Below are 23,678 nucleotides of genomic sequence, written 5' to 3' on the forward strand. Positions count from 1 at the left end.
CTCATTTTGTGTAATTTTCAGCCTGGCACTCAAGGATGAATAGGACAGACTGAATTGGCTATGTCCACAGAAGTCGCCGGGATGACAGACACTTCTTTACAGTAGTGGGGAGAGGAGCAAAGGGAGAAAAGAATCCTTGGCGGTGTTGGTGCTGGTGCGCGGTAAACGACGCGTCAAGGCGCGACTCCCACGCGTCAGATTCAATTTAAGTCCTACTTGGGTAATACTCTTGCCTCATTCGGACCTCGCCGCTTTAAAGGGTTAGTGTTAAGCTGGACGGTGATACTGACTGCACTTCGTACGACCACCTCATAACCAAAAAGACTTGAAGAACCAAATTTGTTCTATCGACCATATCCACGACTGACAATCTTTCGGGTCTTCGCTTTCTCGAAGTCAAGGCCATCCGCGAAATCCTGAGCTTCTTGAACATTACAAGCAGTAAAGGTTGGTGCAAACAGAACAAACATCTTATGCACCCGCGTCGCGTCGGATCCTGATAGGGCTTGGTCGTATACTCTTCAACCTGAGACATTGCTTGATATATCTAGTGTCCTGTTTCAGTGACCTGTTGGCCTAATAAAAAGAGCGATAGCGACAATGAGCGCATCTGAACCGGTTGAGCCGTTAGCCGGCGTCGACCAGCAGAAGAACTCTCAAGATGCCGGTAAGCGGAGAGAGAGCTTCAGCTCTCAGAACTCGCAAACCGCCAAAGAGTAAGAAGCCTACTTCTGAATTATATGATGGTTTTGATAAGAAATCCGAAGACTATGCCGCTGTTTACTAACACGCGATGTCCATAGATTCATCGAATCGCAAATGCGTCTCGAGGCCGACGCCCGCGAGATCCTACCATATGTGAGTCGGTCTCCTCCCCATCGCGACAACAAGCGATCCTCATCTGACGCCGTCTAGTCCTTTGATTCCTGCACACAAGCTCTAGGACCTTTGCGACAGATTCTGTTCGCCTGTCTCACATGCAACCCTCCCTCCGACAAGCCAGATGCAGCGCACACTTCCGCAGGCGTCTGCTATTCTTGCTCTATCGCTTGCCACGGCGAGCATACACTCGTCGAGCTATTCAGTAAGAGAAACTTTGTCTGCGACTGTGGGACAACGCGCGTGTCGTCCGGCCTACCCTGTACGCTTCGAAATGACCCTGAGACCGGTGCAAAGGGAGTTCGGGCCCAGGAGCCAGCGCCGGAGAACAAATACAACCACAATTTTCAGAACAGGTTCTGCGGCTGCGGCGAGGACTACAATGCCTTCGAAGAAAAGGGAACAATGTTTCAGTGTCTTGGGCTGGGTACGGTCGAAACCGGTGGTTGTGGCGAGGATTGGTGGCATCCGGAGTGCCTGATCGGTTTACCAAGGAACTGGTATAAGAAAGTGAAAGCTGCGACGGAGGATGTCGAAGCCGCAAAGGAGAATAATGAGGCGGATGAGAATGACGATGAGGATACACCTCTGCCCCCCGGATTCCCGGCTGAAGATGACTTCGAAACATTCTTGTGTCACAAGTGTGTCGAATCAAATCCGTGGTTGAAGCGATACGCAGGAACTCCAGGGTTCCTTCCAGCAGTCTACAAGGATGGCGGTCTGTCAAAAGGCTCCGAAGAGGAGCGCACAAGCGCAGAACCTTTGAATGCGTCTTCCGACCCGTTGACCAACACCAAGAAACGTAAGACCGACGATGATGACACGACAGAGGCAAAGGAGACAATCGAGCCAGCTGCAAAGCGGGCAAAGACAGAGGCCGATGGCGAACAAATTTTCACAGAATCAAAATCAGAGACTACCCAACCAGAACCCGCCAAACCCAAGCACGAATCCCTCCCTAACCCACCCCGACCCGGAACATTCTCCCTCTTCCTCAAAGAAGACTTCCGCGAGCACTTCTGCCGCTGCCCAGAATGTTACCCCAACCTAGCCAAGTACCCTCAACTCCGTGAAGAGGAGGAAACATACGAGCCCCCTCTCTCGGAGGATGGCGATGCCAACGGTGGAGGCAGCACCGGAACGGGCAGCATCTACGACCGCGGCGAGGCAGCCCTTAGTAACATCGACCGTGTCCGGGCTATCGAGGGTGCGATGGTGTACAACCACCTCCGTGATAAAGTGAAGGAGTTCCTGAAGCCCTTTGCGGAGTCCGGCACGGCGGTCAGTGCGGAGGATATCAAGGCCTACTTTGAGAAGTTGCGTGGTGATGAGAAGCTGATCAAGGATGCTGCTGCTGGTCAGGCCTCCGCTTCTTCCGGGAATGGTGGCAATGAGAAGGACGAGGGAGGAGATGGTCGGAAAGAACAAAGTGGTATGTTACGCTTGAGATTATCTGTTGCCTCAGGCCTTTTACTGACTCCTAGCAGGTTACTGAAATTACGCGTCTTTTCTGCTCACTCTTGACATCAATTGTATTTTACGAAATGCAATAATGAAATGGACATAGGAATGGGAACCGGTAATGGCAATGGGCTTTCATTAGGCGTTTAGGGACGGAAGGAATGGATGGAATTTGTACATCAAGGCACCTATTTCATTTGCAATCTAAGTCTAATTACTACCATGCACAGTTCGAACTTTAATTGGAATGAGGCGAGTTCTCCTATAGCATAGTAGATTCGCCAATGATTGCGCCTGAGACAATGACCAAGTCGGCGCAAACGCAACGATATCTTAACTGCAAAATCAGAAAGCCCATGGACGCCAATCCATGCATTAAATGGTCTATGAGAAGAATCCTAAACGCCAGTCACATGCTTGAGCTCGAATACCGGAAGAGAAAATATATGCAAATCACTCTTTGAGCCGCTTTGCAGCCCTACCCATGAGGCTATCGTCTGGCAGCCCGCTCCGCTTGGTGCCGGGTAAACTGCCGGAGCGGATGTCGTTGTCATCTTGAGTGACTCGGCGGTGGGGATATTTGCCCTCGTAGCCCGCGAAACAATTAGCCGTGACTGGTGTACCTGTGGTGAAATACGGATGCTCCAACGCCTCCCGGGCTGATATCCTTTTGGTAGGGTCGTATTCGAGCAGCCGCGATAGTAGGTCGAAGCCTTCGGCGCCTGGCGTGCCTGCAGCAGACCCTGGGGAATACCCATTATTCTTCAGACAACTTTGGTACCATCCTTCCAGATTGCACTGTCTGTTGAGATATCCTCTCGACATCGCTAACGACTGAAGTTGGGAGAATTCAGGCATCGATACGAGACCGGGCCATGTTTCCTTTCTGGGCAAGCCCATGATGTCAATAATCTTCATCATCTGGTTACGCTGGAATGGGACAGTCTTTTTGCTGTCCATCTTAGCTTCTTCTCCTTTGAAGATGGGTCGGAGAGAGAGCAGTTCCGCGAATATGCATCCAACTGCCCAAAGATCCACGGCCGGCGTGTAGTGCCGGCTGCCCATTAATAGCTCGGGAGCACGATACCAGATCGTGACGACAACCTTGTCTCCGGAATAAAGAGAGTTAAGCGGTTTGTAAAATAGACGCGCAAGGCCCAGGTCTCCAATGCGGACCGCACCGCTCGAAGTCACTAGAATGTTTGCCGGCTTCAGATCTCGATGCAAAACCCAATTCGTATGAAGGTATAGGAGGCCATTCAGCAGCTGAAACAATATCGACTTGATCATCGGTGCCGGAATGGCATGTCTTTGCGGCTGAGTGTGGTGATGGATGATCTGAAGCAGATCATGCTCAGTGTACTCGAATACCATGAAGATACACTTGTCTTCCAAGATGATCTCTGCCAGTTGCACTACGTTGGGGTGATCTAATTCAGAGCACAAAGCCATCTCCCGGATTGCCGACTGCGAGAGACCTGTGTACTGGATGATTTCACCCTCTTTGTCGGGCTTGAATCTTATTTGGTCAGCCACTATAGGCAAAAATTAACGGGGGAGATTTGACTCACTTCTTGATCGCATATTCGCCTTTCCGGCCATCCTTTCCGATGGCTTTGTAGACGCGACCATATGTACCACTGCTGATGAAGCCAACGATGTGATACTTGTCACGGACCCGTACTTTGCTGGTATACCCAGTTCCCGAGGGTCTCTTCGAGTCTAGACTTTCTTTAAACAAAGAGTCAGCATGTTGAAGAAACCTAGATGTTTAGAGTGTATATGCTTGGGACTCCAGTTAATTCCTTTGTTAAAGCAAAGAACAGGGGTATATAAAAAGGCGACAAATGGGTCAAATGGCGGAAAGTCTCGCCGCAGATAGATAAACTCATTAGGAAAGGCCCTGCAGCAAATGATGACAGGCAGAACACTGGGGCCAGCTTAGAGGGAGATTACCACGTGGATAGAACCCGCCGATGGAGTTAAAGAATGGGAAGTTTCTTCCAAACATGATGGGCAAGATACAAAGAAGCCGCAGCGGAGCTCCACAGCTCAAAGGCCTTTTTATCTTTTCATCTGCAACAAAAGCTTAAATCTCTCCCAGAAGGCAGCAGCACATGAGAGGATTCTGAAAAGGGTAAGAAGAAAGTAGAAGACGGAGAAGATGAGCACTTAAGAGAGTCGAGTGGCAAGGAAAAGAAGAAATAGATGTAAAATAGGTGACAATATGATATTAACCGGTATTACCATCAACAGCGGCCTGTAAATTCCGTTTTAAAGACAGATTTTGGCTGACGCTGGCCGCAGCGGACCGAGAGGATGCAGTTAATGGGCCGGATGATGAAGGCTGGTTTGTCAGACTCATGGATGGAAAGATTGGTGTGGAATAGCAAAAGGGCCCGAAAGGTGGAGGTCCGGAGGTATCTCTCGGTAACCGTTCAACTGGGGTGGATATAGTAGTGTACTAGGATCTCCTCATCGAAATCCACGGTCGCAGTAGTGGCATGGACAGTGCACTCTTAGGATTCTTGACAGCCTGTCTCCACAACTACTAGAAACGATTGCATGCAGAAACGATGATGAGGTTGGGTTTTGATAGACAAATAGCAATGGCAGTTGAGTATGTTGAGTGATCGGTCTGGCTCTGTTTCTCGATTGTCCCTGAATTTCCCCCTCTTTTGTTAGTCAGCAGGCATATGTTGCTTTTTCGCAAGTCACTCTCGCTCCATGAGAGATACAGTTCGGATGATGAATTTACTTTCTTTATGACTTATTAGCTGAATGTCTGAGTTGGCTTGCATAATTCCATGGTAGTGTCTTTGGCCACTTTTCATTGCTGATATGTATCGTCGTTGACAAATTGCTGGATCCCGTGTTATACTCCAGCATCTGCGCAGTCATACTTTGAAGGCGCTGCTAGTCTCGGGACATAGTATTTTCATCAACTTCAATAGGCTGACCGTACGACTTCTCTCCTTGTAGACCGTAGACATATTGCTAGATCTACATGAACTGAATCAGCACGGAGTTTCCTTTATCCCGGCAGCAGTCTAAGCTCCCACCGGCCCCTTTCAACGTCATCTGCGACCAACCAATACCTACTACGGGTAGTAGGGTCAGAATACTTTCAGCTTCAATCTCAGCAATACAATGGTTTGATATTATTAACTAAATTCCTCCCTCGTGGCTTCTTGTACCTCGATCTAGCTATATGATTCAGATCAATATCCACTCCGACAGACCAACAGACCAGTAGCATCATGAGTCCCAGTGGACTGACCCGTTCCAGGGTCACAGGGTACCTGGTCTATCTCGTTTTTGTTGTCACACTGGGGCCGCTTCAATTTGGCTATCATCTGGTTTGTGCAGAGCGCTCTTGGATTGCTTGACTCCTGGCCGTTACTTACCCTGGACTGAAACAGGCCGAGCTTAATGCCCCCCAAGCTGTTATTACCTGCGAGCGAAAGAGCATCCATTCTACCGCTTCAGCATTGTTCAGAACTCTGCCTCAATGCATTCCGATGAACCCTTCCCAATTCGGTCTGGTGTCCTCCATATACACCCTTGGTGGTTTGCTAGGTGCCCTGCTGGCAGGGCCCGTTTCCACTAAACATGGGCGACTATTCGCCTTGCGAGCTACAACGATTTTCTTCATTCTGGGCCCGGCAGCCGAAACGTTTGCACCAAGTATACCGATCTTGAGTGTCGGTAGGTTGCTGAGTGGTGTTGGTGCGGGCGCTGCTATTGTCGTTGGTCCAATTTATATCTCCGAAATTGCCCCGCCCAACGCGAAAGGGTTCTTCGGCGCCTTTACGCAGATTATGACCAATGTAGGTATTCTATTTACCCAGACGCTCGGCTACTTTTTCAGCAAAGGAGATCAATGGAGGGCCATACTTGCCGTGGCTGGGTTACTCGGGGGCTCGGAACTCCTTGGTCTATTCTTCGTACCGGAAAGCCCCACTTGGCTGGCTGAGCATCAACAGGCGAACCTGGCCAGACATGTGCTGCAAAGGATACGTGGGAAGGATGCAGATATCGAAGAGGAGATTGAAGGATGGAAGAGCTCTGAGAGGCCCACAGGACCGGAGGAGGAGTCACTGCTCACCCCTCCTTCTGGCAACTTGCCACCTAAGCAACCTCCAGTTACGATCCTGCAAGCTGTGACAGATCCATACTACCGTCCGGCCATCGTTGCTGTCATCGGAGTCATGGTGGCTCAACAGTTCACCGGCATTAACAGTATCATCATGTATAGTGTCTCGCTTCTACAAAGTCTCCTTCCCACGGGAGCGGCTTTATTGACTGTGATGATCTCCGCCCTTAATCTGGTCATTACTCTTGCGTGCTCACCTTTGCCTGATAAGATTGGCCGAAAGACCTGCCTGCTTCTGAGCATCTCCGGCATGGGGTGCAACTCCGTCTTGCTGGCGCTTGGAATCTATTTCAATCAGAAAATCTTGTCCGCGATAGCAGCTTTGTTATTTGTGGCCAGCTTCGCCGTTGGATTAGGACCGGTACCTTTTATCTTGGCCTCTGAACTAGTTGGTCCCGAGGCTGTGGGTGCGACGCAAAGCTGGGCGCTGGCGGCCAACTGGACCGCCACGTTCATCGTGGCTCAGTTCTTCCCCGTGCTCAATGACGCATTGGGCGGCCGTGGTAAGATCTACTGGATCTTTGCGGTATTGGCTTGCCTTCTTGGGGGCTTCATCTACGGATGGGTGCCTGAGACCAAGGGCAAGGCCAATGCCGATGAGGTTTGGGAAAGAGAAGACTCGAGACGGAGAGACTAATGCTTTTCTGTTTCATCTATCTGGTCGTTGCCTCTGAGTACTCTTTTACTTTAGCAAGGAATCGAAGCCTTACATCCGTATACCATTTCATTATTATGCACCGGTTCGGAACGGACCGAAACAATGTCTAGGTTGAACTTACTTGCGTCATATTGGAAAATCGTCCGCATTTAGTTTAACTATGATTGATGCTCTTGCTTACGAAGTAGCACTGTTAGGAGCCCATTCAGCTACTTTGGGTTTGGCGGCAGTAACCCCCGCCTTCTTGCGTCTCAACTGTGCTCAGTTCCCTAGTTGACTTTAGGATGAACTACAAAACAGGTGGTGTCGAACAAGATCAAAAGATATACTATGTAATGCATAGTAAAGTCAAAATGTGGTACGTAGTGTCATACTGATATGAATAACTCCACTGAGCCAGAGAGACTGTATGGTACCTACCCCCCACTGATCCGATCCGTCACTGATCAATGAGGGGAAAAGTGGGAGTCGGTCTCATGGATGAAAAAGGTGGACTAGTCATGCAAAAAGACGTCAAGCGACTTGAGAATGTTGCACTGGTGCACAACTAGCATGCATAGGAGGAGCCTCCGAAGGTTTGCCTCTCTAATGATTGAAGATGAGATATGGTAGAGAAGTAGGCAGCCATATTCAAGAATAGCCTCAATTCCTCATTGCTCGACAGCAACGGTCGTGGTGGGGACCGGAATTGTAATTGCCCAGTGCTTGTTGAGCCGTCGGTGGATCGATGTTTGATCTTCCCACAGCTCTTCTTTCTGTCACTTTCTATCATTTGCCTGTTTGTGTCTGACCTTGACGTCTTAAAGCGTAACCAAGAGTCTTCCGGTAGGCTCGATGTATGTATGTATAGTTTTAGCTTCACAACCTGCAAATAAATGATGATTAATTGGATTCCCACGACAAATGACTGCAATCGTGAATTCTTTCTCCTCGACACTCAATTTTAGAATTCTGCATATTATCCTGTAGAGATCTCCTCATTCTACGCCTCAGTGAGATGGTCAGCTAAAGAAGGCTCAAGCCCCCACCAAGAAAACCAAAATATAGTACTACCCGTGCTAACAGTCTTGGTACTTATTGTTGTTCTCTCTCTTAATTTGAGGTAGTGTATCTATCCCCTATTCACATTCCCATCAACTTTCTTTCCTCTGTCTTTTTCTTCACGCATTCATCTTGACTCCCTTAGATCAAGCTGTCAAGAAATTCAATTGCATTGTCGTCACAATTTCCATTCTTATTCTTCCTTCGCAATCTATTGTGGACTTTGTGGTGGCTCCCGTTTCTTGGTGTGAACGGAACTCTGATCGACCCGACCAGATCTTAGATCAATCCGGATTCAACCACACCGCGACATCCTCCGGTCGGTGGACGGTCCTAGAACCACCCATTTGCGATTCATTATATCATCATTCTTTCTACGATCTGCACCTGTTATCATAACAACATACTGGACATCATCTCTTCTCAGACGTTAGAATATTCTTGGGGCTGACGCGACGTGTCCTCCGGCTGCCATCTTAAGCAGCTCCCCCGCAATTTCCGCCGTCCACCATGGTGCGGCTACCATTGCCTCAACGTCTCAGCTCTCATCTCAGCGTGAAGAGCAATGCTTCGACTCCTGGTCAGAGCAGAAGCACAAGTCCGATGAGAACAACTGAGGCAAGGCCGCTGGTTCTCAAGGTTTCTGCAATTAGGGTGAGCGGACCCCTTCTCCAGCCCGGAACTTCCGCTGAGCTCCGTGGAATGCCACTTCCGGAGGCTAACTTCTCAATTTGAACAACATCAGGGCAGAAATCTTGCAGCTAAAGACCGAGGTGGAACCAGTGATCCGGTGAGCTTTATCAATGGGATACGAAAACTGAGGACAGGGCTAATCAGGTTGCGTATTTAGTATCTAGTTGTTACACTCGGAGACTCAAGACAATCGACCCCAACGATACCGAAGACGTTGAATCCGGAATGGAACGTGACTTTCGAGATGCCGGTGGTTGGTGTACCGTTGCTGGAGTGTATCTGCTGGGACCATGACAGATTCGGGAAAGATTACTTGGGCGAGTTTGACATCCCCCTCGAAGACATCTTCGCCGATGGCGAAATCAATCAGCCGGTGAGTAAGGAGGATATATTGGCTTAGATCATGGCCACCAGCTGATCGTCTGTCAAGCCCAAATGGTATACACTCAAGTCGAAGCGGAAGCCGACCAAGAAGAAGGACAGCACCGTGTCTGGAGAGATCCTCCTTCAGTTTGCGCTGATCGACCCGTCGAACGTGTCGGCACCCCCGACTGAGATCTACCAAAGGTTCAGGAGCTTGGTCTGCGCTGGCGAGGAAGATGATGACCTTCCGCAAGTCCCAACAAATGAATCGGATGAAGCCGACAGGGATGAGGAGACCTCAGATGAGACCGACGACCTGACGAAACCAGAGATTGTGGAAAAGAGGAGGAAACGACTCCGGCTCGCTCGCTTGAAACGGAAATCACTAGCAGCTCGAGCGTATCAATTTTCTGGGGCCGGCAACGGAGTCCAGGGTATCGTGTTCATGGAGATTGTGCAGGTAACAGATCTTCCACCGGAACGGAACGGTATGTTGCTCGACCTCCATGGTTTAAGGCGGTTGCTGATTTATATAAGTGACACGTACTTCCTTTGACATGGATCCATTTGTCGTGACCTCGCTTGGACGGAAAACTCTCAGAACTCCCGTCGTTCGTCACAACCTGAACCCGGTCTACAACGAGAAGATGGTCTTCCAAGTCATGAAACATGAACAGTCCTACACGATGAGCTTTACTGTCATGGATCGAGATAAGTTTTCCGGCAATGACTTTGTTGCATCGGCTGGGTTTCCGCTACAGACCTTGATCCAGGCTGCTCCGGAGGCTGATCCGGAAACGGGGCTCTATCGGCTCCGGGATCCATCACTTAGCCCAACAGGTTCCGATACAAGCTCTGTCGGTAAATCAGGAGCTAAGTCAGGTGTCAGTCCTTCACCGTCGACTCACAGTCTTTCGAAGATGTCACGGCCCGGTTTAACAAGGTCGAGAAGCTCTGCTGCCTCACTGTCTACCCAGTCTCAATCAGAGCAGCCAGCTCCCTCTCCACCCACCAGCGTTCCTGAGGGAAGAGAAAGCAGCAGCAATATTTCAAGCACTCCTACTGCTATTGCAGGCGAAGTGGGCCAGATGGACTCGCATGACTTTCAAGTGTACAAGATCCCTTTGACACTAAAGAACAAGGAACGGTGGGAGGACAAGCACTCTCCAGAGATTATTGTGAAAGCGAAATATATGCCCTACCGTGCGCTTCGTCAGCAATTCTGGAGACTCATGCTCAAACAATATGACGCTGACGACAGTGGTCGAATCGACAAGGTCGAGTTGACAACGATGCTTGACACTCTTGGCTCGACCCTGAAAGAGTCTACGATTGACAGTTTCTTCCAACGGTTCAGTTCCGGAAACGAGCCCGTCGAAACTGTGGATCTGAGTTTCGACCAAGTTGTGATGTGTCTGGAGGATACACTGCAGGCGCTGCAAAAGATCCCTATGGCCAATGCCAACATGCAATCTCTAACCCCATCCTCAAATGGCAGCCAAAGAAGCGAAGAACAATCTGACGGCGACGAGTACCCTGTGGAGACGAGCACAAACCTGCCCGCCAATACTGATCCTGGCACAGCATCCGTACCGACATTAGGCCAGGAAGAGCAACAATCCACGAGCGAGGAGGATCTCCATCCCGATGATCTTGGTGACGAGCGGGGTGAAGAGCATGTTATTGAGATTCGGGAGTGTCCTCTCTGCCATCAACCGCGGCTCGCGAAGCGCTCCGATGCGGACATTATCACCCACATTGCTACATGCGCAAGCCAAGACTGGCGGCAGGTTGACAATCTTGTGATGGGTGGCTTTGTCACTTCCAGCCAGGCGCAACGCAAATGGTACTCCAAAGTTATCACAAAGATATCTTACGGTGGCTACAAGCTAGGCGCAAATTCCGCCAATATCCTTGTTCAAGATCGAATTACAGGGCAGATCAACGAGGAGCGAATGAGCGTTTACGTGCGCCTGGGTATTCGGCTCCTTTACAGGGGCCTCAAGAGCCGGGAAATGGAGAAGAAGCGAAGTAAGTTACTGCCAAACGAAAAACACCCCGAAGACTTGAAGGTTGACCAAGCTACAGTTCGTAAGATCCTCAAGTCGCTGAGCATCAAACAAGGCAAGAAATATGATGATCCAGCTTCCGCAGCTCAGATCCGGGACTTTATCAACTTCCATCAGCTTGACCTGTCAGAGGTTCTGCTACCCCTTGACCAATTCAAGACATTCAATGAGTTCTTTTACCGACAATTGAAGCCTGGCGCACGCCCTTGTTCAGCTCCAAATGAGCCGAGAATCATCGTGTCGCCTGCTGACTGCCGATCGGTTGTTTTTGACCGCATCGACGAGGCGACCAGTATTTGGGTCAAGGGCAGGGAGTTCTCCGTGGAGAGGCTTCTCGGGAATGCGTACCCGGAGGATGCTCCGCGCTACAAGAATGGAGCCTTGGGAATCTTCCGCCTGGCTCCGCAGGACTACCACCGCTTCCATATTCCCGTTGACGGTGTTATGGGTACCCCCAAGACCATCGAGGGCGAGTACTACACAGTGAACCCGATGGCGATCCGTTCTGCACTGGATGTGTACGGTGAAAACGTAAGAATACTTGTACCGATTGACTCGATCGCCCACGGCCGGGTCATGGTGGTCTGTGTGGGGGCCATGATGGTCGGAAGCACGGTGATCACTCGGAAGGCAGGCGAGAAGGTCACCCGTGGCGAAGAGCTTGGATACTTCAAGTTTGGCGGAAGTACTGTGCTGCTCCTCTTCGAAGAAGGCGTGATGAAGTTTGATAGAGACCTGGTCGATAACTCTAGGGGTGCTTTGGAGACTTTGGTGAGCACAATCCCCTTGCTGATTCCTGATTTCTATTTTGTCGACTCTCGCTAATCTTGAGATCTGCCGTATTCAGATCCGAGTAGGAATGTCTGTTGGTCACAGCCCTGAAATCCCTCAGTTCGAGCCCGACATGCCCAAGCCAACCGAAGAGGTCAGCCTTGAGGAGAAGCAGGACGCCAAACGTAGAATAGAGGGCAGCCTGGCTCCTCCGACGCATGCTTTCGCATTGCAATGATCAATTTGCTTCTCCTTCAAGTCTTTTTACTTGAGAGCGATTGCAGTATTATTCTTAAAGAGGCCTGGGGCCTATCATCTCAGCATTCACTAGCGTTTGAAGTTCTCTGTCTGGCAGAGTTTGTACATGTTGAATAGTGTTGCAATGGACATAATAGACGCAGCCAAGGGATGTCTCAGACGGTGCATCAATTAGTTATGTGACGTACATAGATAACTCATACCCTTTAAATTCATCTCATTCAACAATATAGTATTGTTAACTTGGATTGTTAATAATATTGACATGCTTCGAAGTGTTGCTCAACTGCGAGGAAGTGTCGCTCCCAAAACAGCTTAGCGCCGTCCTCCACGCGCCACGACCAAAACAACCGCGTGCTGCAGCGACTTGCAAGAGCAAAACCCCGTCACCCCGACGCCGATGTTGATGCTCCAGCTGCGCAAGCACGCATTTGCAACTTTTCCCAGACAATCAATGAAGTCAGTCTAGTCTGCTCGACAGCCGCCGTCAATCGCGAACGTACGGCGAGGGGCTGATAGAATTGCGACCGACGCATACCAACAAACCCAGAAACACCGCCTGCTCGACCTGGCAACCTGCGACCGTGCATTCGCTCCGGATCCTAGTCAATTCAGCAAGCGAACCTGTTTTCGATTCTACTCGGATACCGAATTGAATTGAATTGAACCCATCGTCGTCTCGTTGCGCAGCCGCCGGTGGGAAGGTTGGCGGAGGTCAAACAAACAACTCACCGAATTGGATTACACGCGCGGGGTAGGACTTATATTCGAGTCTCATCGGCTTTGGTACATCGGGCGCTGGAGCAGTGTCTCACACTACGGAAGAGACAGGATCTAGTCCGTTCACTTGCATACCCACGTCACAACATACGACCCAGGCCCTGACATGACCGTCACGGTTCTCGCCGCTCCCAAGACAAAGACCAAGACCAAGACCAGAACGAAAGAGCGCGAACCACTACGGGAGATTGATATGGCTGCGTCCCAGGCGCAGACGCGTTCGGCGTCTGGCGGCGCGAGCGGGAGTGGCAGGGGGAGGGGCGGACGATCAAGCGCGCGACTGAATAAAGGACAGGAACAGGGGGACGAGGAGGTTAATGTGAATGGCGGGTGGGGGAAGAGGAAGGCTGGTGAGTGATTTCAGTTTGCGCGGGTTGGGCTGGCTGGGGTGACCTGGGAGTTGGTTTTTGGTGAATGAGGGGCTGTGGGTGTTTTTGCTAACGTTTTCTTTTTGTTCCGCTGTTAGTGGCGTATGATGAGGATATTGAGGGATTTCAATTTACGCGATTGCCCAGCAAGAAACCGAGGTCGTCGGTTGATGCTGCACCAGAGAACCTGAACCCCGTCCCTGAGGTACCACCACAGCAATCGCCTAGGCGAGGTCGACCGCCGAAGAAGAAGAAGACAGAAACGGTGCCGGAAGAAAACGTGGAGCACACGGAGAAGAGTGCGGAAGTGACAGGCAAGCGGCAGACGCGACGGAGGAGATCCGCGGTTACAGAGCCAGAACCCCAACCGCAGAGTGTCACACGTTCATCGACGCGGAAGCGCGAGGAGACCGAATCTGTGCCCAAGGAGAAAAAGCGCCGAAAAGGCAGACCGAGCAAGACGGAAGTCGAGGCGAGGAACGGCTTTGTGTCGCCTGAACCACAGCAGTCCGGTACTGCGAAGATTGCGCTGCCTCTAGCCGATACGCCTGTGATCCAGCGGAACAAGGAGATGCGAAAAGAGGCCAAATCGGAAAAAGGAGGGAAGGGGAGGCGGAGTAGCCTGGGGATGAGAGGAAGGAGGGCCAGTTCACTGATTGATTCTGGGGCATCTAACGGTAGGACTATTCTTGTTGGATTTGCGATGGAGACTGCCGTACTGACTACCTTTCAGCGTTGCCTCACAAAGAGGTCGACACGGCCGATTTCTACAAGCATATTGCAGATGGGCTCCCAGAGCCGCGGAGGATGAGGCAGCTTTTGACTTGGTGCGCGACACGAGCAATGGGAGATAAACCTACAGGAGCGCGGCCGGAAGATGCCAGTGCTCGTCTAGCTGGTATTTTATTCAGGTTCCTTCCAAAAATGTCAGGCTAACGTGCTGTAGCTCGAGTAATACAAGAAGAACTGCTCAAAGACTTTTCAACGAATTCCGAGCTCTCGAATTGGTTTGGGCGCGAGGACGTGAATCCGCCTGCTGTTGTGGTGAAGAAACCGAACCCGAAAAACATCCAAAACGCGGACAAGATCAAGGAGCTTGAGGAGCAAATACAAAGGTATGTTGCTAGACATGGTTTTAAAGGGCACATAAAATGACACTCGAGAAACAGGTTGCAAAGGGAAAGGCATTCCCTGAATGAACTTTTACGACCTCCATCGATTCCACGACTAAAACTTGAATCCAAGCAACCGTCAGATATATTCCAGGATCAGGGCTCATCCCAAGCCGAATTGGCCGACCAACCGACTCAATCACCATTGTCTTTGCAGCCAGAGTCGATAGATACCTCATTATTAGAGCCTTCGCAGCAGGAGATCTATGCCATGTTACGTCCTGGCACGGCAAACGCACGACGAAAATCGCAATCGCAAGAGCCATCGGCCACTACGCAATCGGGCCATCTACCACCAATGCCACCATCTGTCGTATCTGCGCGTCTATCCCGAGTGGCATCAGGCTTGGCACCAACTCTGGACTCGTTCGCAGCCGGCGTGCACGACATCGAGCTATATCGCGCGATTTCGGACGCAGTCTCGACACGGGTACTACGCATCTGTGCGGAACGACTGGAAGAGCGTGATGCCAGGAACGCGATGAGGCGACTTGCAATTGAGGGAGGCGAAGCCGAAGGCAGAGGTGTTAGCCTCCGGCACGGAAGACCAAGGGAGGATCTGGGAGTCATTCTCGGGGCTCTCAGCCGTGTGGAGCGACGGTGATCAATTGTTGTCCGTCAAAACACTCATTGAGTATCGTACAGGAGGGTCTCCTGGCCGATAATTTTCCATTTTCATGTCTATGTATAGTCGAGCGGCCACGAGCAGGGCAGTCACTTTTTATTTCTTGGTTGGTTGGGATGCAAGCAATGGAGTTGAGGTGTTATGATTTGATTGATTGCGGATGATGGACGCGATGCTGTATAGTCCTGCGACTACAAGTACAACATAGTGCGCTTAGCGCAATTGACCCGGTACATGAGCATGACCTTAGACTACGTCAATCACATGTATTCCTCCCTAGAATACCACTCCTGCGTTATCACCGGTGCGGAAATATATACATGCAGCAATCGTCTACCTGATACTGCAGAGTATACCGCAGATGTAGTGATTCCACTACTCCATCCCTGATGCATCCAGATGCGTTGTTCCTTCAGTGAGGACACTATCATTTACGCACAAGAAACAGTACCTAGTACAGCGGACTACCACAGCAAACTATGTATGTCCTAGACTCTTCCGTACCTTGCGTGGGTACTTCTAGCGCACACAGAGTATCCATAATAACAGCCAGAGCCATCCGTCATCAGGTCCAGACTCAGACTCAGGCTTCATTGGGCAGCAATTCTAATCCATAGCGTCCGGTCTTGGCCTTCTTGTATCAATATTTCGTCATGTAATGTAGTGGAGGGTGTGAGGTCTAAGCTCGGTGCTACATACGTAGTATACGCCACTCTACGCAGTAGATACATACTAGTAGAGTCGAGTAGTCAAGCAGTTCAGCTTGACCGACTCTCCAGCTTGTTTCACCAGTCCAAGGAAGTGGGCTAACCCTCCGAGGATCCAATTAAGTTAAGGATGCAGGAAGGTATCTCATGCAGGTGCTGTTTCCACGTGGGGGGTTGGAGTGGCGGTCATGGGGTGTATTTATATATATCTTTATTCTACCGTCTCTCTATACCAGGGAGTCATATTCATGTGGCTTGTCATAAAAGTAATTCTTAGATAAGAGTATTCATGTGCCAGGACTATTACTGCATGGAGTATAGATGTCTACTATAGTCTGCCTTCTAGGACACAGCGAACGGTGCGGGTCTGGTCTAGTCTGCCATGTGATGATCATATTTTTCTTGCTAATCTTCCGAATTTGCTGCTAGCAGTAAGCAGTAAGCAGTTAGCAATTAGCTAGACAAGTGGTAAGATCTGCCATCCGCATGACCAGAGGAACAGAGCCTATGGGGCAGGCGAAGATCTAGAAGTGCCGATGACTGGATAAGACTCGCTTGACCTGCTGTATTATCTCTCACAGTACTCTGTAGACTGTAGCTACCGTAGAGGCTAGCACTAGCAGTAGGGAGTACGGAGGTACAGTGGATCCGACCGTCGAGTTTTCTCCATGGACGTTGCTGAATGCAGCGAAGTGCTGGCTGTTTCCTTGAGTCTGATTGATGTTCTCTTCGAGTGCAGCATGCTACGGAAAGAAAAATTTGCTGTTATTGTATCAAGGTAAGTTTAACTAGACACTTAGCGCTTATGGTAATTTTTCTTACTCCTGGATAATCAGGGAGACTGGGCAATTTAAGCTCTTCAGCAGTCGCCAATCATCTTCCCACGCTGAGGATTTTCTCATATCACCCGAGAGCTCGGATCCACCGCCCAATCCAGAAATAGCAGTTTCGTGAGTTCTCTTCCTACGCTCATCTCTACTTCATCACGTCAACAACGGGCATTTACCTCGCATACCCATTTCAATCAATGACAACAATGACAACCGGTACCTTGTCATATCCGCTTTGTCGCCCTAACGCACGCAGTGACCACGTCTCAGTATCCGTCCGGGTCGGAAGCGATACATCCCCGGTGTGACTCTGTCACAGAGTCCTCCTTCCCTTGCCGCCGTTTCTCCCTCTACACAGCAGCAACGGAATGAGGATCAAATATTGGTCCCTGCGTCTGCGCAGGTGGTACAGTCATCCTCGGCAACCGTCCTCCTGGTGATACTCATGGTACCGGTTTGAGTTGACATCCTGCACATGTCGTGGTGAGAATGGGGCGTGAATTGCCAAGGTATTGTCTTTCCAACGTGTTTTGAGACACCGAGTAAGAGAGTGCATATGATCCAGCCACTGCGTAAATCGAAGCAGAAGAAAGCGCAAGCACATCGTCGTCCACCTCGTCAAACAGGAAGAGGATCAGACCTACCTACCTACCTACCCTCCCAAGAGGCTGTGTAACACCCCGCCGCGCAATCATCCAGAAGTTGAGGCACGGTGCATCCCGTTGACATCATGAAAGGGGCTCAGGCTGCAGTCATTAGGTGTTGCCTGGAGCAAACATCGCAGCTGGAATCGCACCGATTAGATTCTTTCGTCAGGTTTCTGGACTCAGGAGTGAGAGCCTTGCTTGGACTGCGTACGCATTAGATACTTGTTAGTGGAGCTGGTATCATGGTCGATCCTTCGGAGGGTTGGCTGCAAGCCACTTCCGGGAGAGAAGTAAGGAGTCGGCTGAGGTTGATACAACGCCTTGGGAGGCGTACGTACGTTTCACTTTGTTTTGGAAACTATCCACAGGAGTAAACATTCTTGAAGCTCCTTGGAGTGGAGATTGGGCATTGGTATACTTAGTAGTCTTAACTTCAGTGCTAGTATGGTTACCATTAGCACTTGAGCTATAGACAGAAAAAAAAGTTCATAGCTCCTTCCATGCCAGAAACTACTAGAGATGGATGATCATCAGGGGACCACTGCCAAGGGGTTGGACTACAGCAGTCGGGAGGATGTGCTGGGCTGATTCATAACTAACTGCATTATTTTATTTATCATTTGACATGCAGCTGCAGCAAGCCAGCACCACCACTTACTCTGGACCTCACTTGTCCATGTGAAGAATGAAGATCTCTGTTTGGTCATTCCTGACGTCTCCAGAAGCTTCGTAATCTTCATGCCTTCTTATCAGTCATCACTTGGTATCATGCATAGAACTCATAGTGTTTAGTTACAAGGTTTCCAGGGACCTCAGAAGTCAAGACCTGATGCTATCAGTCTATTGTTGGGCCCCACTATGCAATCCTCGCACCCCACTTGGAAAGAACTGAACTCTCGCCTCCTGTCGATGATGTCCAATGCCCATCTGTCTTTCTTGATCATCCTCAATCTTAGAAAATTGTATCCTTACTTGCCTCATCCTATCACAGTCAACCCGTGGCTTCCTATCGGCCATCGGGTTGCCGAATGATTGACGTGACGGCAACAACGCTTCCTATTCGCACATTCTCATTGTTTTCTTCCCAAGAACCATGGATTGTCCTCCTTAGTCTGGGTCCAATCCGTCTTCCCCCCCGAGCCTAGTTCCAAACTTCCCACTTCCAACTTCCCAGTTCTGTTCTCCATTCGGTCTCAGGAGTTCTAGACGACGGTGCCGTTCGGGCGCTAAACAGCTGCTGATATAGATAAGTGTCTATCAGTCTTCGGATGATCCACATTGCCGGCTTTTTTTTGCCTCCCACTGTTCCGCACCGAGATGATAAACGTAAAAGTAAAAAAAAAAGACAAAAACAACGGGAAATACCCTTCTTTTTTTTTTCTAGACGATGGCTTGTGGCTGCGTTGACTCTGGATTTAGGACTATCTATAGCAGAATCTGTCTCTGCACCGGTGGAGATCCCTCTCTCAGGATTGAATTCTGAAATATCAATTCTGAAAACGGAGATTTCACATTGGAGCTCTGCTGTCTTTACTTCAGATTGATCGACTGTACCTTAGGAGTACAGGCCGTGTACTCCTGAGGCCTGACTGAGCAAAGCACAAGCCAATGTGACTCTGACTCTTTCTTCGGTCCCAGTGACTAGATCCTTTGGCCGGTGTGGTACATTCTCATGGATCCCGTGGAACCAGATTAGTCGTCGACCTTACTATCTGTCTAGTTTACGGAGTAGTTCTATCTATGCCTATGCCTGCAGCACCGTTCTAATGGTCTAGGTCTTCTGGCGGCTGGGTGTCACCGTCTGTTAATATGTCCCTGCTCTTTCTTCTATTTCTTTTGTTAATTGTTAATCCATTAAATCAAATTCATCATTGGAGGAGGATGAAAAGTCAAAGCTATTACCATTATTACCATGAATTAACAAGTACCTTTATGTTTTCAAAATCCTCTGGCTGGTCTCGGCGATGCGTTGTGATATTCTTCTCTCCGGGCACACCATTGCTACCTATTGTCTCTTCCTTCTAGAATCAGAGCAAAGACCGAAACTGCCCCATCTGACAATTTATCATCTGTCAGTTCCCTTCTTATCTGCTGTCTTCATCTCATTTCTTCCAAGGTGTTGTGGCAAAGCTTCGGATACAAATCTCCTCCTCCTCCCTCGCCTCACGTCAGTTACTTGGAAACGAGAATCATACAGTATTTTCCTTCATCCCCACAGACATCATCTTGCTACACAAAACCCAAAAAGGTCGAGACTGATTGGTCTTTTTTTTTTTTTTTTTCTCATATGATTTTATGCTGAGGAAGCTCTCTGTTGATCAATAGCCTTTTTCTCCTGTCCCTATCCGCATTCGCTTCATTGCGCTGGCTGAATTCGGCTGCTTCCATCCACATCCTCACACAGACAACCTCAGATCCCTTTTTTTATCTTTGATTTTCATTTCATAATTTTTCGAAATCTTCTCTTTTAATTGCCTCTCCGATCCTCACTTCGTCATTTCCCCATCATTACCCTGGTTTTTCCCCTTTCCCTCCTCGAGTGTGTGTACCTCTGTGCATCATCTCTCCTCTGCCTTTCTGATTTCGCCTCCCCCTCTCCCTTTTGATCGCCTGCAGCTGTCGTACTCTTTCTCGCCTGGTCCCTGCTGGCTTATTCATATCTGATCTTTCGACCATGTATTCGTGACGTACTTGCATTCTTGGTAGCGGGATCTTCACCCCCTTCCATCCCACCGAGTGGTTGAGCTCCAGCTCCAACTACAATCCCAAGATCTTATCATCTGTGCCCTCCATTGTCTTCGGGCTCTGGCACAAAGTCTGCGAGGTATGTCTCGGTACTTACTCTTAATCCTTGGCAGTGATTACCTTGTGATGCAAGTGCATATCTGACCCGGTTGCCAGGCTACGCAAATACACCTTGCACGTCCTTCCAGCTGCTACTTCACAAGCAAAGGGGGAAACAAAAGATAGTACTACTTATCTAATTTAATATTTAATTCAGCAGAAGCAGCAAAACATCGGAATTAAGAAAAAGGGGAGGAGGGTGCACAACTTGTGCAAGGCAAAAAGAAATCCGGAGGTAGCACAGACAGTCCTGAGAGTCCGTGTGTGTGTGTGTCTCTGCGCAATCCGTCTGTCGTGTAAAGAAAGGCCTTTACAAATATGGCCGGCGGTTATTTCGATCTACCGATATCCTCGTCCCGCCGTTCGAGCCTTACTGATGAATCCCATAATGCGAGCAGATCTGCCCCAGGGCCGCGTACTTCTCCTCTTGTGACTCCCAATGAGGGCTCATCTCAGGAAAAGCCTCTGGACTTTATCAATACCCAGGGCAGGCATCGGAATGCAGGCATTTTGAAAAGTGCGAATCGCGTCAAGTTCACCGTCAGCGAGGCTGGCCTGCTCGAGGCTCCAGCAGCGGGATCGACGTCAGAGACCCGTTTTGACGGAAGGGGCTCGTCACTTCCTCAGCGACCATTGCCTGCCGCCAGCATTCCAGCTGCAGAGAGAGCTCCCCATTCATTTCCTCTGGTGGATCTGGGTTCCAACGCCCCTGCAGGTGTCACGGGCCTCGCTGTCCACTCGCAAGCGGGCTCGTCGGAGATTCCAAGGGACTATGAGATCAGCGGAGAGAAAGGGAGAGCCTTTCAGTTTGCTCAGGAGCGAGCCCAGCGACTGGCGTCCCTTCTGGGACGTACTTCCAAATCTCCCCGACCAAGCCCCCGATCGAGCGTGCCGTCATCAGTCGCTTCGACACCCACAGAGGTCGTGCCGCCTTCAGAGGATGGTAGTGACATTCCCATGATCAATCTTTCCGAGAAACATTTCTACGACGACTTTCCCGACGAGGATGAAGACGGCCTCGTTGATGGACGAACATTGACCCGAACGTCAGAGGCCCATCAGCTCGTGCGACAAATGACTCGTAAAGACTTTAACTTTCTGACCCGGATCCGCGCACCGTCCCCAGGACTCCGCTCCGGACAGGTCACCCCAATCGAAGAGAGAGATCCGGACGCCTATGTCGAGCGGCCGACCCATTACCGGGGAGGCATCCTCTCATCCCTCCTCAAGCTATACGACCAGTCATCGGGCAGCAGCCACTATTCCCGCGGCCGGTATGGCCACTCCCGTCAGAGCAGTCTGGGGGAGGTCAGCAGCCGGGGCCTATCGCCGGACCCCGGCTGGAAACAACCCCAGCGACAACGGAAGTGGTACGAAAAATCCCCGAGCCAATCTAGCACCTCCCTCTCCGGCTCGACGGCCAAGAACTCGTCCAGCTCGCCCATTGCGATGCTCAAGCGCTCGCGGAGCAGTGGTCCCATCCCCGGCTCGGGCGGCAAACGCTGGACCAAACCCCGTCTGGAGGATGAGATCCGCATCACCGTCCACATCGCCGAGCTGCTCTCGCGTCAGCGATATCTCATCCGGCTGTGCCGGGCACTGATGAAGTACGGTGCTCCGACCCATCGTCTCGAGGAATACATGACCATGACTGCTCGCGTCCTGGAGATCGATGGCCAGTTTCTGTACATACCCGGCTGTATGATCATCTCCTTTGACGACGCGTCCACGCACACCACCGAGGTCAAGGTGGTCCGATCGGCCCAGGGAGTCGACCTGGGCAAGCTCTCCGATGTACATATTGTCTATAAGGAGGTCATTCATGATGTGATCGGCGTGGAGGAAGCCATCCAGCGGCTGGAGGAGATTATGAAGAAGAAGAACAAGTATTCCGTGTGGATGCTCATCCTGGTCCACGGGTTTGCTTCGGCGTCCGTGGGGCCGTTTGCCTTTAACGCCCGGCCGATCGACCTGCCGATCGCCTTTTTGCTCGGATGCCTACTGGGCATCCTGCAACTGGTCCTGTCCCCACGCTCGAACCTCTACTCGAATGTGTTTGAGATCTCAGCGGCGGTGCTGACCTCCTTCCTGGCCAGGGCTTTTGGCAGCATCCGGTACGAAGGCGAACGGTTGTTCTGCTTTTCAGCCCTGGCGCAGTCGTCGATCGCGCTGATTCTGCCCGGGTACCTGGTGCTGTGCGCCAGTCTGGAACTGCAGTCACGCAGCATCGTCGCCGGCTCCGTGCGCATGGTCTACGCCATCATCTACTCAATGTTCCTTGGATTCGGCATCACGATCGGCACCGCAGTGTACGGCCTGCTGGACTCGGACGCCTCGACCGAGTACACCTGCCCCCCGAGCCCGATCCGCGACGAGTACCTGCAGCACTTCCCCTTCGTCATCCTCTTCACGCTCTGCCTCGCGCTTGTCAACCAGGCCAAATGGCGCCAGATCCCCGTCATGCTCTTCATCGCCTTCGCCGGCTACGTCACCAACTACTTCGGCGCCAAGCGCTTCGCATCCAGCACGCAGGTCTCCTCCGCCCTCGGCGCCTTCGTCATCGGCGTCCTGGGCAACCTCTACAGCCGCCTCCGTCACGGCCTCGCGGCCGCAGCCATGCTCCCTGCCATCTTCGTTCTCGTTCCCTCCGGCCTCGCCGCCAGCGGCTCCCTAATCTCAGGCATCGCCTCCGCCCAGTCCATCACAACCACCAGCTCGCCCTACGGCGTCATCTCCAACGGCACGCAGGGCTTCGTCGACGCAGCCCGCAACATGACCCACATCGACGACCAGTTCCATGGCGTCGTCTTCGACATCGGCTACGGCATGGTCCAGGTCGCCATCGGCTTTACCGTAGGCCTCTTTCTCGCCGCGCTGGTCGTCTACCCGCTCGGCAAGAAACGAAGCGGCCTGTTCAGTTTCTAGCCTCGCCTCGTCCAAGCCATACTCACCCCCTGCTCCTCCTGCATCTTGTCCCCAAAAGCACACCTCACGCATACGTCGCATGCATACACCATTCGCATTCATCTCGTATCTCATTTCATCTCATCTGTTTATTAGCGTTGCTTCTTCCCTACCCTGTCCTGCCATTCGTCTCAGCTTGTTTTGATTTGATTTGGTTCGATGGATATCCCTAACAATTGTACTATTGCGTTTCTTTTTCTTTTCTTTTTCGGACTGTACTGGATCGGTATCGATTTGATTGATTTGATTGTTGGCGAGAACACGGTTTTCCACGGCGGCTTTGTTCTTTCATGTTATTATCCGGTAGTTGGTTGGTAGCGAGTATGCTCTGTTGGCGATTTGATTTGATTCGATACGATTTGATCATATGCAAGAAACAAAAGCATGTCGTG

The 23,678-nt window shown here is 50.7% G+C and overlaps 6 protein-coding genes across 6 annotated transcripts; 5 read left to right on the forward strand and 1 right to left on the reverse strand.

Annotated features, from left to right (window-relative positions):
- Positions 1-600: 600 nt before the first annotated feature.
- On the forward strand, positions 601-2,490 carry NFIA_063280 (putative metaphase-anaphase transition protein (Mlo2); the record flags this gene model as incomplete). The annotated part of the gene is made up of 4 exons (XM_001263063.1): positions 601-716; positions 804-858; positions 916-2,311; positions 2,447-2,490. The coding sequence occupies 4 exons, from the start codon at positions 601-603 to the stop codon at positions 2,488-2,490; spliced, it is 1,611 nt and encodes a 536-aa protein (XP_001263064.1).
- A 303-nt stretch (positions 2,491-2,793) lies between these two features.
- Positions 2,794-4,351, reverse strand: ssn3 (cyclin-dependent serine/threonine protein kinase SSN3; the record flags this gene model as incomplete). The annotated part of the gene is made up of 3 exons (XM_001263064.1): positions 2,794-3,859; positions 3,912-4,071; positions 4,297-4,351. The coding sequence occupies 3 exons, from the start codon at positions 4,349-4,351 to the stop codon at positions 2,794-2,796; spliced, it is 1,281 nt and encodes a 426-aa protein (XP_001263065.1).
- A 1,249-nt stretch (positions 4,352-5,600) lies between these two features.
- On the forward strand, positions 5,601-7,133 carry NFIA_063300 (putative MFS glucose transporter; the record flags this gene model as incomplete). The annotated part of the gene is made up of 2 exons (XM_001263065.1): positions 5,601-5,699; positions 5,763-7,133. 2 exons carry the CDS (start codon positions 5,601-5,603, stop codon positions 7,131-7,133), a joined length of 1,470 nt encoding a protein of 489 aa, XP_001263066.1.
- A 1,999-nt stretch (positions 7,134-9,132) lies between these two features.
- Positions 9,133-12,329, forward strand: NFIA_063310 (putative phosphatidylserine decarboxylase Psd2; the record flags this gene model as incomplete). Its single annotated transcript, XM_001263066.1, has 5 exons — positions 9,133-9,261; positions 9,319-9,739; positions 9,789-11,282; positions 11,340-12,091; positions 12,168-12,329. 5 exons carry the CDS (start codon positions 9,133-9,135, stop codon positions 12,327-12,329), a joined length of 2,958 nt encoding a protein of 985 aa, XP_001263067.1.
- Positions 12,330-13,235: 906 nt separating this feature from the next.
- Positions 13,236-15,273, forward strand: NFIA_063320 (Mis12-Mtw1 family protein; the record flags this gene model as incomplete). Its single annotated transcript, XM_001263067.1, has 5 exons — positions 13,236-13,479; positions 13,596-14,174; positions 14,231-14,395; positions 14,444-14,612; positions 14,667-15,273. 5 exons carry the CDS (start codon positions 13,236-13,238, stop codon positions 15,271-15,273), a joined length of 1,764 nt encoding a protein of 587 aa, XP_001263068.1.
- Positions 15,274-20,640: 5,367 nt separating this feature from the next.
- NFIA_063330 (threonine/serine exporter family protein) lies at positions 20,641-23,247 on the forward strand (the record flags this gene model as incomplete). The annotated part of the gene is made up of 1 exon (XM_001263068.1): positions 20,641-23,247. The coding sequence occupies one exon, from the start codon at positions 20,641-20,643 to the stop codon at positions 23,245-23,247; it is 2,607 nt and encodes an 868-aa protein (XP_001263069.1).
- Positions 23,248-23,678: the final 431 nt, after the last annotated feature.

The sequence above is a fragment of the Aspergillus fischeri genome, genomic scaffold, assembly GCF_000149645.3.
Source record: "Aspergillus fischeri NRRL 181 1099437636252 genomic scaffold, whole genome shotgun sequence".
NCBI lineage: Eukaryota > Fungi > Ascomycota > Eurotiomycetes > Eurotiales > Aspergillaceae > Aspergillus > Aspergillus fischeri.